This window comes from Narcine bancroftii, chromosome 4 (assembly GCF_036971445.1).
Source record: "Narcine bancroftii isolate sNarBan1 chromosome 4, sNarBan1.hap1, whole genome shotgun sequence".
NCBI lineage: Eukaryota > Metazoa > Chordata > Chondrichthyes > Torpediniformes > Narcinidae > Narcine > Narcine bancroftii.
Window position 1 is genome coordinate 24,367,533 of NC_091472.1, and position 19,106 is coordinate 24,386,638.

Genomic DNA, 19,106 nt, shown 5'->3' on the forward strand with positions numbered 1-19,106 from the left:
TAGGATTTAGGGACTGGGGGCAGGGGCTAAGGGGTTGGGGACTGACAGGGGATCGGTGTGGGGTATGGAGACTGGGGGGGGGGTGGTAGGGGTTGGGGGGAGGAGCTACTGAAAAGGATACTGAAGCAGAGGGAGCCACCCTACACTATCATCTGCTGCCCATACCCAAACCATGAAGCTCTACACTGCAAATGTAACAGTTTTACATATTAAAACAAAGAGCATAAATACAGATGTGGAGAACAAAAATGCCAGCCCATTCACAGATGCAGTTGAAACATCAATCAGATGAATCACTGCTGTATTATTTCCAAATCTCAGTTACTTGAATTTGTATCCTTCCAGGAATCCATTTTTGAAACCACTGTTGCTGGCTGTTACAAGCTATGGCCCTACGGAGCCTCTAGCACAGGAGAGGTTATAGCTGTATGCAGGTTAGCTTAGAAAGAACACGCTGTTCCCAGAAAGAATGACACAAACCTCAGTTGGGTGTAGTTAACACGCTCTGCTTTATTGCGCTCACAGCCCTGCTTTTATTCTCAAGCTGAGGGGCGTGGTCAAAACCCTCTCAGTACTGATTGGTGTATTTGTGATCCACTTCCCCTGATAGGCCAGTTAAGGTCTTTTGGTTGTGGCCATTTGGAGGGCAGCGCTGCGGGTCTTGTGCAGCCTGCTGGATCGTCGCGTTTGTCCTTCATTTTGTGAGGCCCCTTGGGGGAGCTCCGAAGGACTGCTACACCACCTTACTTTCTGAATGAACAAATACAAATGGGAGTGGAGCAGATGTTGATAATGCCAGGCCTAATGAGTTTGAAAGCAACATCCCAAATTCTCATGGCCCATCAGAGTTGGCATAGAGATTGGCATCAAGAGTGCCCCCAAATAGTTTGTGGCACCAGAGAGACTGAATCGTTGCCACTGAGGTGCTCTTGCACTCTTCTGAGTTACCATCCTGATAGTGCCAAATATACAACAGCAGCAAATTTTTTTTAATGCCACATATGCAGAGAAAAATACAAAGACAGTACTGCCATCTATCCACCCCAGACCACAATCACAAGAATATTTCGTCTTCTGAACTTGGCAGGTTCCTGGACAGCCCTTTGCCTCAACTGTCCCTGAGCTTCTGCAGGCTGCAAAGGAAGTCCAGGGGTTAAAGCAACTTGGAAAAGGAATTTGAGGCGTCCTACCTGTGCTTTGCTGGACAAGCCACGCAGGTTGAGGCGAGCCGAGGACAACATCTGCAGAGCCTCCTGAGGGTTAGTTTTGCTGCATTTAATGGACACTGCAAAATAAATGCACAAACCAAAATAAAAACACTATGGGACAACTTCAATTCCAGCAGTAGATGGCAGAGGAATGAGGGGTCAAAAAATGTGATTTTGAACTATTAGCACTCTTACTGATTCTTTACATAATGATCAAACTCGCCAAGTGACACCTCCCCAGGAAAAGGGAAATAAGTTCACAAGTTAAAGGAGCACACAAAGGGTGAAGGAAGGCTGGATGGAAACAACCACACACACAAGTTAAAGACAGAATTATCTGCAAAGATAAACAACCATACCACACACCGACCCCTGTAGTCCCCATAACCCACACTCTCTACCCCCCAGTTTCCATACCTCACACCCACCCCTCAGTCCTCTTCCCCACCACACTCCCCACCACCCCCCCAACCCCCGAACATCTAGTGTTGAGATTCATTTGATAATGGTCATGGAAATCAAGTTGGGTTATTATTGTTACGTCATAGAACAGCAACAATAAAAATTCACCAAGATAGTGTTATTTTTTAAAAACAATATATTTATTAATAACTATTAATATAATGATTTATTTAAATCTAAACAACCCCAACTATATGCAAATGTGTAGGGGTGTGTGTAAATTACTCAAACTATTACAGCTTAGGCACAATTCAGAAAAGTCTTAGAAATCCTGTGTTGAAACTCACAACATTTAAACTGATATGCATAAGTAATTATGAAGTAGGTGAGACACTGAGTCATTGGACTTCTCAAAACTCACGAATCCTTGTCAAATTGCTTCCAGAGAAATGTTCTTTCATACAAATTATGGTCACAACTCCCCTCTTCCTTGTGTAGGGGAAATAAAACTTGTGACTTCCATGGTTAGACTAATGACTATCAGAATGATCACAATCCAAATATAGGAATGATCCTGTTTCCTTTACTTTAAATCAAAAATGACCATTACAATAGTATTAGTAGGTCACTGTTTTTTCCCCAACAAGGAGAAACAACAGAAGTGTCCATCTCATACCAAGTTACTTCATTTCTGTCTTGCAGCTCTCTGGTTACTTATTAAATCAACCTTGCTTCTTCAGTTGTCTCAATCACATGACTTGCTTTATCAATACTAAAATTTGTTTTCTGTTTCAATTTCCCAAAAACATGACTCATAATCATATGACCTATAAATGTCCCATCTGGCCTTCCTCACCACGCTCTTCAAGAGTCCTGGAATAACATTAACTTTGTTGATAATTTGCACCTGATGGTGCCATGCTGGCTGAAAACTAAGCTGTGGATAGTTTTGCTGTAGAAAGGTTTTGTCATGAAAGGTTTTCAGCCTGTGTTAACCCTTAAAGTGTAGTTACTAAATAAAATGTGAGTTTATCCCGTTGAAGCAAGTTGCCAGAATAATTTCATTTGGTTTTATATATTTGTCTAATTTTGTTTAATGGCATGATTTCTCTTCATTTATACTGTGTTACTCTTGACAAATGGTCAGACTCAGATCAAATCCTGGCCCCTTTAGCTGTCTTGGTAAAGATCATCGTAGGAAACAAATTGCTTCCATTATCTCATCTTTTGCCACATTACTCCAATGAAATCCAAATCTTTCTTCACACAGGACAAAATCTTAATGAATCTGCAATCAGTTATTTTCTGAAGAAGTACTACTACCTAGCTATGGGTCGCCTGCCCTCATATCTTAATATCATTTTTTTTTGTGAAGAGCCTTCAAAATTACTGTGGCTCCTTTTAATTCAGCTTTGTGTAAAGTTACCTTGATATGGAGGGAAGATAGTCTATTCTCTCTTCTTGCATTCAGCTTATGCCCATGACTAAATCAAGACTTTTAATTAGGTATGAAAAATTACTATTTGGAATGAGGCATGAGGATCAGAAGCCAGCACAATTATGGTGCAAGGGAGGAAACTGGGGTGGATCAAGGATAGTGGCAGGGAAATGGAGTCAAATAATGCTGGATTGCATGTAGAGATTTAGCTTGGGTTAATAAAGCAGATACATCTATATGTTGTGTTGACAGCATCTTTCAATTCTTAGCAGTTGGGCATAGGAAGATCATCTGTCAATCTAGTTTCCTCAATTAAACATCTCAATCACTCCATTGACATTATTTCTGAAACTAACAGCTCCAGGTATCCTTTCCTGATGGGGGTACAACCTAAAGCCCACTGCCCAGGTGGTGATCAGCTTAAAAATTCTGCATTCCTCAATTTCTCTGAACACAATTTAGAACTGCAGAAAAGGTGCGACCTGTTAGTAAACAGCTCAGGCACTCCCCTGCTTGGTATCGCATTGGACAGTATGGGCAACAGGACTGAAAAGCTCAGTGCTGATCATGTATGACCACACTCTGAGGTCGCAGAATTACAGAAAGTGGTGCAGCACACGGTCATTGTTGGCTCTGAGTGGAGCAGTCCTTCATCCTTCCTTCTGCAACATTCTCAAGTGCCTGTCCAATCTGTCTCTGAAGCCACTGATTAATTCTGTTTATGCCAACCCCATGGACCATGGCTTCCAGAACAAATTTCAGTGTGAAATAGTTTATCCTCGCAGCCTCCTGGAATTTTTCCTTTAATTTTGAAATAGTACCTACGGCCCTTAAAACCACAGCTTTCTCCTATCTTTCTCCTTTAATTAAGGACTCTTGATACTAGCCCATGGCAACTTACCGTGTGCAAGTTCTATTGCTCGTTTTGCCACTTCTTTAAAAGATGCAGCATCTTTCTCCCATCCACTTGATTGTGTTTCACATCGATGTGCTTTACTGAGATACTGTAGGGCCTGGAGAGAAAAGGCAAGACACTAAAATGAGGGTATACTGCACAACCAGAAGGCATGGTAAGCACAACACTGTTACAGCGCCAATGACCCAGGATCGAATCCCGTGCTGTCTGTAAGGAATATATATATATTATATATATATATAAACTTGTCCGTGAACTACTCTTTGCAGACGATGCCGCTTTAGTTGCCCATTCAGAGCCAGCTCTTCAGCGCTTGACGTCCTGCTTTGCGGAAACTGCCAAAATATTTGGCCTGGAAGTCAGCCTGAAGAAAACTGAGATCCTCCATCAGCCAGCTCCCCACCATGATTACCAGCCCCCCCACATCTCCATCGGGCACACAAAACTCAAAACGGTCAACCAGTTTACCTATCTCGGCTGCACCATTTCATCAGATGCAAGGATCGACAATGAGATAGACAACAGACTCGCCAAGGCAAATAGCGCCTTTGGAAGACTACACAAAAGAGTCTGGAAAAACAACCAACTGAAAAACCTCACAAAGATAAGCGTATACAGAGCCGTTGTCATACCCACACTCCTGTTCGGCTCCGAATCATGGGTCCTCTACCGGCACCACCTACGGCTCCTAGAACGCTTCCATCAGCGTTGTCTCCGCTCCATCCTCAACATCCATTGGAGCGCTTACATCCCTAACGTCGAAGTACTCGAGATGGCAGAGGTCGACAGCATCGAGTCCACGCTGCTGAAGATCCAGCTGCGCTGGATGGGTCACGTCTCCAGAATGGAGGACCATCGCCTTCCCAAGATCGTGTTATATGGCGAGCTCTCCACTGGCCACCGTGACAGAGGTGCACCAAAGAAAAGGTACAAGGACTGCCTAAAGAAATCTCTTGGTGCCTGCCACATTGACCACCGCCAGTGGGCTGATATCGCCTCAAACCGTGCATCTTGGCGCCTCACAGTTTGGCGGGCAGCAACCTCCTTTGAAGAAGACCGCAGAGCCTACCTCACTGACAAAAGGCAAAGGAGGAAAAACCCAACACCCAACCCCAACCCACCAATTTTCCCCTGCAACCGCTGCAATCGTGTCTGCCTGTCCCGCATCGGACTTGTCAGCCACAAACGAGCCTGCAGCTGACGTGGACTTTTTACCCCCTCCATAAATCTTCGTCCGCGAAGCCAAGCCAAAGATATATATATATATATATATATATATATATATATTCTCCTCGTGTCTGCGTGGGTTTGTTCCGGGGCTCCAGTTCCACCCACCCTTCAAATGTACTGGGAGTTGAAAGCTAATTGAGTATAATGGGGCGGTATGGGCACGTTACTCCACTACATTTCTTAATTTAATGTAAAAATAATTTAAAAATGCAAACTACTTCATGTTTGGGTTGCTTTTTTTTGATGTTTTGTTGTCTTACACGTAGATGATTAAAAATCTTATGGTAAATCACAGTGTTGAACATGGGAGCAGTGAATGTGTGATGCAGGGGTGTATATACACGAATTGGAGAGAGGGAACCTATCTGGTTGATTGGGGAAGAAAAAAAATCAGACTCCCCCTCCCATCCTATCCCAATCTCTTCCACACAAACTGCAATTAGGTGCAATCCACCTCTACCAGAACACTAGTTTATGATGCATACATTCACTATCTCAAGGTGTTAGGATTACTGCCTGTTTACCAATGTATACCACCTCACTGACAAAAGGCAAAGGAGGAAAAACCCAACACCCAACCCCAACCAACCAATTTTCCCCTGCAGCCGCTGCAACTGTGTCTGCCTGTCCCGCATCGGACTTGTCAGCCATAAACGAGCCTGCAGCTGACGTGGACTTTTACCCCCTCCATAAATCTTCGTCCGCGAAGCCAAGCCAAAGACAAGATGGCATATTCCCTGCAGGCAAAGCCACTTAAACCAGACCTGTGTATAGGGGGAATAGAGAGCAGAAGGCAGCAGCTAATGGGAGGAAAACAAGAAAGTCCGTAAAAGATGGGGTTGAGTGCAATGTACATATAGTATATGTGGAGCACAATGGGAGGAGTTGGGAGCCCCTTTCATGTGTGACAATTTAGTTAATGAACAACAGCAAGTGATGCAACTTCAAAGTTGAAAGTACAAAGTTCAGATTTATTGTCAGAGTATATACATGACATTACATACAACCCTGAGATTCTTTTTTTCCTGCAATTAATAGCAGCAATCATTAAGGATCTACACCAGCCTCTCAAAACACTTCATCACTGTGGAAATGATTGCCACTGGTTGATAATCATTTAGACAGGCTACCTCATTCTTCTTGTGCACCCATACGATGGCAGCCTGTTTGAAACAGGTGGATACTACACCCTGTCAGAGTGAGAAGTTGAACTTTTTTATAACCGTAAAACAATTACGACATGGAAACAGGACATTTTGGCCCTTCTAGTCTCCACCAAACGAAGTACTCTCCTCTAGTCCCACTTACCTGCACCCTGCCCATAATCCTCTATCTATACACCTATTCAATTTTGCTATGATTCTGTGCTCAATTTTAAAAGTATCTTTTCAATATATAACTGAATTTCATGAGGGTTGGAAAGATCTTTGAAAGTTTAAAAACTCGCATGCAAGTTGGGCTCAACAAGGGTTGAAAGGAATACATTAATCTCTTCCATTACCTTGTTTTCAATTCCACATCCTCTTGTGGCCAGTGAACTAGTTCAAACATTCATGATCAAAAATGCCTTTGCAAATCAGGATACTAACATTCTCTTGTCAGTCAAGGAAAGAATTAAGTCATAGGTTTGCAATAGCATAGCTAACCTTCAGTTTTCTGACAATGCCTCATGACGTCAGTAGCAAAGAAACGACTCTGTGCTCAAATGTACCTTAATGCATTTGATAGATCAGGAGGAGGGGGCTTAATAGGTTGAAAAAGCATCCTTGAAGGCTTAGACTGATATTTTCAGTCGCCCATCAGAAGATGGATTGAGGAAATTGGTCATAGTTCTGGTCTTTGTCGGTCATGAAAATTCCTTCAATCACAGCGTTCCTGTCCTATTCAATATATAGAAATATAATTTGGTTTCTGCACAGCAAGTGCCAGGCACTCTCAACTAAACATGGGCCATTGGCTCTAGATAATTACTAACTTTTTTCATTGGAAATTAGGATTTACCCCTTACAATTCTTTTCTCTTTTCAAGCCTGCTTATTTTGCAAATGTTTACATTGGTGGTGTTACTGTTACAAGACCAGAGGATCCCAAAACCCAGCAGCAATAGATATTCACCAAGACAAATGGTTACTTAAACAAAAGTTGCTTTTAATTATCTTAAAACATGAAAACTGGATCAAATTACTATTAACTTAATTAACCTAACTTAACCCCCTTCTAATTCCAAGCGCATGTGTATGTAATGTGTATGTAAGTTCAGAAAAGTTATTTGATTCACAGTCTAATCTCACTTCTCATTCTGGTTGCAGGCAATTCTTATACTGTGCACAGAATTTAACATTTGCGAATTTCACCAGGATTTGATGTTTGAAAGGTAAATGTTCTTGTCGGTTTTCAGAGAGAAATTTGTTGTTCCAGGACACCCACAACTGATTCCTTGTAACCAGCCACTTCAGTGCCTTGCCAAAGAAAATTGCCCCATCAGGATTCTCCAGGTGATAACCTCTTTCTGTCAGGTCACCACAGAATTCCTTGTTTTTCTTATTTCAAGTGAAACATTAAGTAGCCAGTCCTCTCCTCTTACATGAACCACAAGAGCTTTGACCAGGCTAAACTAAACAGTCACAACCCATCTTTTAAATGGGGTTTTCTAGCTTTCCAGCTTGTCCTGTTCCAGTCCCAGCTGCTGCTGCTGACTGTAAAACAGCAGAACTGAATTCTTTCTCTCTCTGAGAGAAAGCCTGTTTTTCTCTCTCTACTTGCAAAATCACATGACCCTCTAAGAACAGCAAGTTCCACTCCAGACAGCTTGTGGTTCTAACAAGTTCTTTCATCTGTTGCCTTTTTGGAAACAAAAATCCATTATTGAAGCTTTTGAAAAGGGTTAGGCCTGTCTAGCATGATCTGAGCTCTAGTATTTTAAATAAGATCTGTTTTGAAGTGTTTGTATGTGACCTGCACTAAAAAACCTGCCACAATTTCTCTCCCAAAAACATATTAATCTGTCACAGCACACATAAACACACAACTCTAATGCTTCTCCCTTTACATTTCTTTCTTTTAAAAATATTTTTATTGATTTTACTGAAGAATCCACACAAACAAAAAGGGTACAATAAGATAGTATGGACAGTTACACAAACTAAGTAAGATATTCTGTATATCATGAACATACATAAATTGTAAATCATATCCGTAATTCATATTCTAAACAGTATGTATTTTTTTGGAAAAAAAACCCTCAAATAATATAAAAAAAGGAAAGAAGAAAATAATAGAGGAGAAAAACTCAAACCCCTTTCCTAACTTTGTTGTCAGATGTTATATATAACTAGTATTAAAAGAAAAACAAAGGTTGAAAAAAAATTTAATATAATTAGTGTTGAAAATATACAAGCCAAACAATTTATTTACATTGGAGTAAAATTATAAAGTAAAATAGTGAGTCATAAATTACCCACCATAACATCTGGAATCTTATATCTGAATTATTGAATGAATAACGAATCTTTTCCATGTTCAAACATGATGTCATACAATGACTGATCATGAGTAGGCCCTTTACATTTCTGAAGTGTTTCTTTACCATGACCTCACTGCTGTGAGACCACCTCACTTGGTATCCATGATGGATACTTGCTCCCCGGAGGGAGAATGCTCTACCTTCGGGCCAATTCTGAGCTGCAGAAATATACAGGATTAAATATGAACAATGTCTGCCCTCAAAAGGCTAAAGCAATGGTTTTCAACCTTTTTCTTTCCACTCACATAACACATTAAGCAATCCCTTACTAACCACAGAGTACTTATGGCATAGGATGCCACAGGTACTCTGTGGTTAGTAAGGAATTACTTAAGGTGGCATGCAAGTGGAAAAAAATGGTTGAGAACCACTGGGCTAAAGAGTCGGACATAACACAATACAAAAAGTACCACAGTGGCTTTATCCCAGACTAAGTGCATGGCAATCATATGCATAGAACTTCCCAAGAATGCCCTCAAATTTCGGATTTAAACCAACTCAAAAATATTAGCACTATAAATTGTGAGCATACTTTTAAAAATATCTCAGCGTGGTGTAGTCCCATTCACTGAATAACTTTATTTTTGTCAACGATTTGAATGGAAATTTTGTGATTATAAGAAGCAAGGGATCGAGAGTCAAATACATTTAAAATTGTTTTGGACCAGTGGTAATGAAATGATTTAACACGGTGAGTACTCTAGGCCCTGCAAACATCTGAGCATCTGGATCAAGCCCACTGGGACAATATTAATGGTGAAATTCCATAGCTAAATTCTCAGATCCTGTGATATAAAAATCTAATGCTTAGAAACATTTTCTGGATAGGGGAGTTACCAACCACCTTTCAACTACAGCTAAATATTATTCTGCACAGCAAACCGAAGGCTTCTTAAATTCAGTTGCCTGGGGGTTGATAAGCAGATGCCTCCGTGCATAGCTTGGATCTCATAGGCAACAGTTCAGCCTGAACTAGGAGGAGACAGGCATTCCAGGCTTGCGCAACACATCTGGACTAAAGGAAAGCAGCATTTTCAACATTCCCGTCAGACAAGAGAATAAACAGAACAACTTCTCCTATGGAGTTTATAAAAATACTAGGCTATCTTTTGAGAAAAGATGAGATCTCTGTGTCCAGAGGAACAATGCTTTTTTTTTAATTTTTAAAAATTAATTTTAAAATTTAAATTTAGATGTACAGCACGGTAACCGGCCATTTCGGCCCATGAGGCCATGCCACCCAATTACACCCAAATGACTGATCCCCAGTATGCTTTGACGCAGGATTTGAAGCCAGTTCCTGAAGGCTGGCGCTATATTAGCATTGTGCTAACTGCTATGCTAACCGTGTCACCCCAAAATCTCTTTTAAATGACAGGAAAAAAGATCATCTGTGACTTATTCATCCTCAATTATTGAATTATTGAATGAATAATGAATCTTTTCCATGTTCAAACATGATGTCATACAATCACTGATCATGAGTAGGCCCTTTACATTTCTGAATTATTGAACCTCAGGGTTCAAAAAATGGCTACAGATTTGGGCAAGGTTAGCATAGCTGTTAGCGCCACGATGTGGCAGCTCCTGTGACTGGGGTTCAAATCCAGTGCTGTATGTAAGGAGTTTGTAAGTTCTCCCCATGTCTGCATGGGTTTCCTCCTGGTGCTCTGGTTTCCTCCCACCCTTCAAAACATACCGGGGCTGTAGGTCAATTGGGTGCATTTAAGGTAGCATGTGCTCTTGGGCTGAAAAGGCCTGTTACTTTAAAAATTTTAAATTGATTGACACATATTGAGTTTTGTTGTGTTACGAGCCCAAAGGACCCCAAAACCCAGCAGCAATAGATATACACCATGACAAGTAGTTACTTAAACTAAAATTGTTTTTAATTATCTTTAAACTTGAAAACAGAATCAAACTTTAACTTATCTCTATTAACTTAATCAACCCATATTAACCACCATTTAATTCTAAGTGCACATGTATGTAATGTGTGTGTCAATCTCACATCTCATTCTTCCAAAATTCTTATACTGTGCATAGAATTAAACATGCATAAAGTTCACCAGGCTTTGGTGCTCGAAAGGTAAATGTTTACCGCTCTGGAAGGGTCTTTGGAGGTTTGCAAAGAGAGATTTGTTGTTCCAGGATTTCCACCACTGAGGTACCACCATTAGTCACCTCAATGTCTTGCTGATGAAACTTGCCCCAGATGATAACCTCTTTCTTTCAGGCGACCACAGTGTTCCTTTCTGTTCCACTTATTCCAAGAGAAACATCAGACATGTAGCACTTGGGGGCGTGGCAAGATGGCGTAGAGTCTAGACGTGTAATCTCGACCTCTCTGGTCGGACTTTTAAGTACCCATTTTTTAACCCTTTGTTTTCAAGTTTAAACTTCTTAAATTTTAGTTTAAAGTATTGTCCACCATTGTCTCCTAAAGAAAAATCTGGTTGTTCTGGAAATGGAAGAAATGGTAGAAATGGGAAAAATGGGAATGGAAAGAGTCCAACTTCTTGGATCTCCGAGTTTGGAACCTCTTGAATTAATAGCAGAATCTTCTTATTCATATTTTACTTTTTACGTTATGATATTTTGAGATTAATTTTTTTTTGTTCGGCTGGGGAGGAAGAGATTTGTTCTAGGTTCTATTAGTCATCAGCCACTGGTGGGTGATCCACACCCAAATTTTGTTTAGGGATTACTGCCTTTTGGTAGTTTTCTTTTGTGGGGGGGTTGTTAATTTTTTTTCTCCTTTTTTTTATTTTCATTTTATCTAGCTTTAATTTTATGATTTTTTTTCTCTTATTGGAGGGCCTATATACGATGATTTGAGTTTTTATATAAAGATATTATTGGTCTTCACTAGTATTAGTAGATATGTTAAAGTTGAGGTTTGCTACTTTTAATGTTCGATGTTTAAACAGTTCGATTAAGCGTAACGATGAGGGACAGCTATGGTATTGATAAGAATTTTTTGTTTCTTTATTTTTAAATTTTGATCTTTGATAAAATGTGTGTTTGGTAGCGATATGATTTTGCCTGAAATGACTAAATTTGAGACTTTTCTTATGAAGGTACCAGAGAAGGGTTATATTCATTTATGTATTAAATGTTATAGGATGGTATGGATAAAAAGGGTTGAGATAAATCAAAATCTGTATAAGACTAAAATACCTTTAGATCCGACGGTGGTTTTATTGGGCAGTTTGCAACCTCTGAAAGGTTTGGGATTAGATAAATTTCAATTTGCTTTTGTATATTTAGCATTATTTGTAGAGAAAAAATGTATTGTTAGTATGTGGAAAGATACAAATATGATTGATATTAATAGATGACATAATGAGAGGACATACTGTTTAATGATGGAAAAAATTACATATGTTTCGTGTGATAACTATAGCTTTTTTATTAGTAAGTGGTTGTTATATTCAGAATATTTCCATTTTGATTTATGTTGATTAGATTTTAATATGTCTGTTTAATTTTTCCTTAATTTTTTTTCTTTATGACTCTCCTTAGGAGAGCTGGCTGAAGGGGGGGGGTTCTCTTTTTTTGTTTTTTCCTTTTTTTTCTAAAAAATATAACATTTATGTTTTTGGTTTATTGTTGTATATGTTATTTACTATCTGTATTTTGAACGAATAAATAAAGTTTAAAAAAAAAAGACATGTAGCACTTCCAGCCATCCGCCACTCTGGAGCTTTCTGTTTTAATTCCAACAAGCTTCCTGCTTGCTTCAGCAGTGACTGTACAGCTGTCTTCCAGTGTCACACACATACTGGCTGAGAGAACTTCTTTCACCCTTCTCTCTCTCTCTTTCTCTTCATCTCCAACTGCCAGAAAGCCCATGTGATTCTCTCACTTGCAAAACCCCTGACCTTCTCCAGCAAACAACAGGAGTTCGTCTTTTGCTCCCATCTGTTGTCTTAGGCAAACAAACTTCTCTGGAGTTCTTTGCAGAAAGATCAGAAGCCTTGTAAAAATGTTCAACACAGACGACCTGTCTCCAGTCTCTTCATTTGAGGACATCATTTCAATTAGCACCTACTTGTGGAATGTGCATACCATTCTCCATAGTTTCTGTAAAGTTCACTGAATATGAATTCTTCAGTATTTCAAATAAGATCTGTTTTAAAATGTGTGTATGTATATAACCTACTCTAATTTTACCAGTTATCTCCCAAATATATATTCTATTACAGTTGAGAGTCATCTTTAACTTTTTAACCAAATTGTATTAAACTATGTCTCTTCAATATTTAATATTATTGTTTCTGAAAATGACAACAACTAGAGTTGCCAAAGCATTGATAAATGGTAAAGAAGAAACAGCCCCTCTGATTTCAGACCTCATCTCAGACATGATGAAAAAGCAATCATGGGAGATAACAAAAGAAATAACAGCAGCTGTGAAAGAATGTCAACGAGAGATTGATTCGAAGCTTGAAAAGGTTCTACAATCAGTTTCAGCAACTGAAGATCGTTTGCATGCTGTGGAACTATTTTGGTGTCTGTTAATTTTTTTAATCGATTCCAATCAATTCCAATTTTCATCCCCAAATCGTGTTGTGATTTACTTCATTTGCTTATATCTTCCTACATATGGCAAGGAAAACACCCTCGCCTAAATAAAGCTAATCTTCAAAAAGCTAAAAGGAACGGTGGATTGGCATTTTCTAATTTTTAAATTTTATTTAAAATTTAGAATTATTGGGAACAGGATTTGAATTTATAATTTTTGGATGAGGTTTGGGACAAAGATTGTGGCACTGCAGCTGGTGCGGAACTGTGGGGAGTGAGGGAGTGGAGAAGCAAAGCTCCCACAGGATTCAGCCACCCAGTCGATTGCCGTTGGCTCTGGACAGGCTTTGAATGGCCAGTTGAGGGAGCTGATGGTGGTTTTAATTAAAATCCCACGACCATGGGTCTGCGCTCAAGATGGCGGCAGCTATTAATCGGCATCAGCCACGAGGGGCTGCAGACTCTGGGCAAGTGGAGGACTGAAGCAGGGCACCAGAGGACAAGAAGATCATGCCCAGTCAAAGAAGGAGAAGGGGAGAAGGTGACCCTCGGGGATAGTGACTGGGCTCTGCGACTGAGGGACCAGTACATGCATGGGCTGTTGGCGACTTGTGGCAAGGAACCCACAAAGATGCAAGCTGCTGTCATGAGACTCACATCGGGCGGTGAATTGCTGGAGACTGGCTCAAACTGGTTGGAGAGGTGCCAGGTATTGGAATGCGAGGATGTGCCGAGGTCTCTGAAGTCAAGTCACTTTTATTTATCGTTCATACCACACTCGCTCAGTAAAGACGAGATAGTGTTTCTCCAGGACCATGGAGCATATTTAATAGCATATCTAAATTTCTTCAAGACTTAGTTAAGACATAATATCACACACATGTGTGTGTGTGTGTGTGTGTGTGTGTGTGTGTGTGTGTGTGTGTGTGTGTGTGTAGGTGCACTATTGTATTTCCATTTCAAGAGAATTGCATGTGTGGCTATCAATTAAGTAAAAGGTAAAATTCGGCTTTAAAAGATTCGCCACCATTTTGGAGGTTCAGATGTGGAGCTCAGGTTGCCAATGGTATGGACTGGATTCTGCGTGACTGCAGGGGCTGTGGAAGCGAATCTACGGACACTTGGTGAACTCTGACGGACTCTCTTTTGCTTCTCTCTCTCTCTCTCTGACTGTAAGAGGTGTTTAAGTAATTCCTGCCAGTGGCAAATCTGTCTGCCTTGCAGCAGCCAACAATAAATTTCATGTAATATGACACTGCTTTATTACTATGATAAAAATTGAATCTTGATCTATTTGTAATCTGATTAATACAACCTCCATTTGTACACAACACTGCGAGCAATTTAAAGTGGTCCATAGGGTACATATGTCTAAAGTTAAATTATCTCATTTTTATTCAGATATAAATTCTCTATGTGACAAATGCAAAATTGTTGATGCTTCATTGATTCACCTTCAGCAATCCTTTACTAATCACAGAGCACCGATGGCATAGGGATTACTTAAAGTGGTATGTGAGTGGAAATAAAAAGGTTGAGAACCTCTGCTGTAAGAGAAGAGAAGGAAAGAGAATTGTAAAATTTTTCTGATATAAAAACGTACATCTTTCTTGAAAATAATTTATAATTTCACCTTTTCTTTCTTTTTTTTCCTCTCTTTTGTTTTTTTATGTCATGCTTTGATATACTATTATCAATGAGCTCTGGATTTTTGAATTGTGTTCATATTTGAATTTTTTCTTTCATTTCAATTGTGCTGCACTTTGTATAATTGTATTGTTCAATTGTTTATACTTCAAATATCAATCAGAATATTTTGAAAAGAAAACAAGAGTCTGTGGCTGAAATTGGGAATAAATTCCACCATCAGATCCGTGCCACCTGCTGGAAAACAGTGTCATGGCCACAGGGTAAGCCGCCATTCTCTGAATGCTGTGGGAGGAGCACTGGGAGGGGTCACATTCTCTAACGTGACACCAGAACAGAGTATCAGTTCAGCCTTGAGCAGGACGTAAATCCTTTGAGGGTTATTGGGGTTCATGGCAACTTACAGAGGTGGTATCGCACAAACAGAATGAAAGAATTCAGGAAATACGGAACCGCAGGTAGAAAAATTCACTCAACGCAAACTTATACCATGCAATGTATCGGCGCTGTTAGCATAACCCTAATGTAAGCTCAATGCTATTACAGTGCCAGCGACCTGGATTCGGATCTGATACTGCCTGCAAAGGGTTTGTTCGTACCTCCCATGATTTGCAGGGATTTTCCCTGGGTGCTCTGGCTTCCCCCTACCCGCTAAAAAAATTGCACTGGATTTGGTCGATTAATTGGGTGGCACATGTTTCAACGGGCCTGTATCAACACCTACCGTGTCGTAAGTAGACAAACTTGAATATCTTTGCAGTCTGGGCTGCAAGTTGTGTAAGTTTAGCTCTTGCTTTTTCCCATACACTAAGTTGCTTTCTCAGCATTTAAAAATTTGATGTGATATTTTCATTTCAGGTACATTCGACAGATGTGGAAGGATTGGGACAAAGTATCTGAATACATATATTGTCCAAGCAGGAATTGAACTCTGAGAACAATGAAAAGCTATAAAACATAGGTGATTTAAAGCAGCCTAAATCATAAGGAGGACATGTCACCCCTAAAGGCTCAGCACACTGAGATTAATAAGAATTCCAAATGTTGCTTTTAACAATCAGAGAATATGACAAGCAAGGAACAAGTGAAACACAGCTGGGAGCTGCGCACCACTTGCTGATTCAGGTATAGGGTAGTCAGAGGCCAGGAGGGCCTGGTGCCCTTGTTCCCTACTTGGAAAATGGGACGAGTCGAGGTGGGATGGGGAAGCGGATTAATGCAACCTGGGCAATAAGTGGCGTACATTAGCAAGGCGGTTAGGCTCTGAGTGGAATCCACACTATCTTTGACGACTGACCTTTTCATTGTCTTCTGGAATGACTGTTTGTCCATCTCCATAGAGCTTGGCGTACAACCTCCAAATCTCAGCATCACTGGTTACTTTGGAAGTCACCCGACCGAACAATTCGCGCAGTTTCCCTGCCAAAGATTTTGCGGAATCCCCTTTGCAATCAGCGATCTCTTCTTCCACAGCTCGTACCAGGATTTTCAGAACCTGAAACAAATCACTATAAATGAGACACATCATACTTTTTGCTGAACTTGATTTGTACTCAAAGACAGCCTCAGAATGTAGAGCCAAATTAATGTAATATCAATGGGGGCACTGCAACCTTGTACAGAAATTTTTATAAATAATTGCATAATAAATTTTCTGGTCAACATTAACAGAAAAACAAATAGTGAATTTCTGCAATAAGAGTGTAGAAGGAAGACATTTGGATTCAACTTCTGCAGCCAGAGAAAGAGATTTCAAATTTATTGTCAGAGAACATTCATGACATCACATACAAACTTGAGATTCTTTTCCTGTGGACAAGGCAGAATTACCAATTATTGGTAATGCATCGTAAACAAACTGTGCAATACAGAGAGAATAATTTTTTAAAAAGTCAATAAAATGCACAAGTCAGAGTCCTTAAAATAAGCATCTGATTGAGTCTGTCATTGAGGAGTCTGATGGTAGCAGCTGTTCCTGAACCTGGTGGTGCAAGTCTTGTGGCACCTCTACCTCTTTATTGATGGCAGCAGTGAGAACAGAGCATATGCTCCGCGGTGTGGATCTTTGATGATTGCTGCTGCTCTCCAATGCCAGCTCTCTCTGTAGATGTTCTCAATGGTGGGGAGGGTTTGTCTGTGATGGCCTGTGCTGTGTCCCAACCCTTTGGAGGGATTTATGCTCAGGGGTATTGGTGTTCCCATACCAGACCATGATGCAGCCGGTCAGCACACTTTCCACTACACATCTGGAGAAATTTGCCAGGTTTCTGATGTCATACCAAACCTCTGCAAACTCTTGAGTAAATAGAGGTGGTGACGTGCTTTCTTCAGGGTCATATATGTGTTGAGTCCAGGAAAGATCTTCCAAGAACTTAAAATTTGATCGGAGGCAACAAAGAGAGGAGTTAAACATGACATGTTCTATGCAATTGAACAGGCGATTATGCATTTCGCAAATTTTGCATGAAATTTGCTCCTCTGCTGACAAACTCGATAAAGGAAGAGTTCCACAGCCAGTCACCTTGCAATGACACAGCTGAAAGGCAATTTTACCAAGTTGCATGAATATATAGGAAGGAGGGGGGCGTGTGTTGATAGATAATACAATCTGAAGACACTCTCCAGCTACACCAAATATCCACATTCGTATCAAGAAGTTTTTTTTGCAGAGCAGCATCACCAACATTGAACACATTGCAATCAGAAAAGCGCACAGATTTGGGAGTTTGCACCTTTTCAAGGTTTAATGATATTGATACATCAAGACCAAGCAATAATTTAGGTTTTTGAACAGAGAAGAGAAGGTAGGATGGCAGCTTATCTGTCCAGAGACAGTTCATAACTCAATGAGCCCAACACATCGACAACAACTTTGGGAAACTACATATGGGAAATAAATCCAACTTCTCAGAGAACAAGAAATAACTTAAATTGTCATTTTTAATTTGCAAGCTGCTAAAGTAGCCTGTACTTCTGGCTTTTGATCACTTTCTGATGTGCTCCAGAGGAAAACCTAAACTTACAGACAGGATTAGACTGGGCCGTGATACATGCTAGACCTTTAATGTCTGACTGAGTCTCATTGTTCAATGAAGAATGCCAATCCCAACAACAGATTGGAAGGGGCACCACTGCTGGAACCACTTGAACCAAGCTTAAATTACTCAAAGGACTTGCAAAGGAACAGACTTAAAGGAAAGATCTGTTGGACTTTAACCATATATTAGAGTACAGTAAAGCTGAAAAAAAGGTGTTGTAATCACCTTGTCTTCAAAGTCTCAAGTTGAAAAATGTTGGTTGATAACTGTATCCAATCAACTACAAGAGATTGTCTGGCTGGCCTTTACTGTCCCCCATAGAATTATGTTCACCCACTTCTGGAACAGGTTGGAGAAACAGCTTGTAAAAAGCAACTAATTAATTTGATCCCAAGTACATTAGCTTTACAATGAGCAACATTATACTGAAGCTGTGTAAGATGTTGGTGAAGTGAAATATAGAGTATTCTGTGCAGTTTTGGTCACCGATCTATAGGAAAGATATCAATAAGATTGAAAGTGTGCAGGGAAAATTTACAAAGATGTTGGTGGCATGGTTGGTATAGCAGTTAGCACACCAAAGCCTTCGACACCGTGAGCAGGAAAGGGCTTTGGCAAATACTAGAGCGCATCGGATGTCCCCCAAAGTTCCTCAACATGATTATCCAACTGCACGAAAACCAACAAGGTCGGGTCAGATACAGCAATGAGCTCTCTGAACCCTTCTCCATTAACAATGGCGTGAAGCAAGGTTGTGTTCTCGCACCAACCCTCTTTTCAATCTTCTTCAGCATGATGCTGAACCAAGCCATGAAGGACCCCAACAATGAAGACGCTGTTTACATCCGGTACCGCACGGATGGCAGTCTCTTCAATCTGAGGCGCCTGCAAGCTCACACCAAGACACAAGAGAAACTTGTCCGTGAACTACTCTTTGCAGACGATGCCGCTTTAGTTGCCCATTCAGAGCCAGTTCTTCAGCGCTTGACGTCCTGCTTTGCGGAAACTGCCAAAATGTTTGGCCTGGAAGTCAGCCTGAAGAAAACTGAGGTCCTCCATCAGCCAGCTCCCCACCATGTCTACCAGCCCCCCCACATCTCCATCGGGCACACAAAACTCAAAACGGTCAACCAGTTTACCTATCTCGGCTGCACCATTTCATCAGATGCAAGGATCGA

At 40.5% G+C, this 19,106-nt stretch overlaps 1 protein-coding gene across 1 annotated transcript in view; it reads right to left on the bottom strand.

The window, feature by feature from the left end:
• Positions 1–19,106, bottom strand: part of ttc27 (tetratricopeptide repeat domain 27) — a 307,508-nt gene that overhangs the window by 13,318 nt on the left and 275,084 nt on the right. The window contains exons 17-19 of the mRNA XM_069930951.1: positions 16,188–16,385; positions 3,950–4,061; positions 1,191–1,285 (exon numbers count right to left, since the gene is read on the bottom strand). Coding sequence (XP_069787052.1) covers positions 1,191–1,285; positions 3,950–4,061; positions 16,188–16,385 — 405 coding nt within the window. The remainder of the gene's footprint in view (positions 1–1,190; positions 1,286–3,949; positions 4,062–16,187; positions 16,386–19,106) is intronic.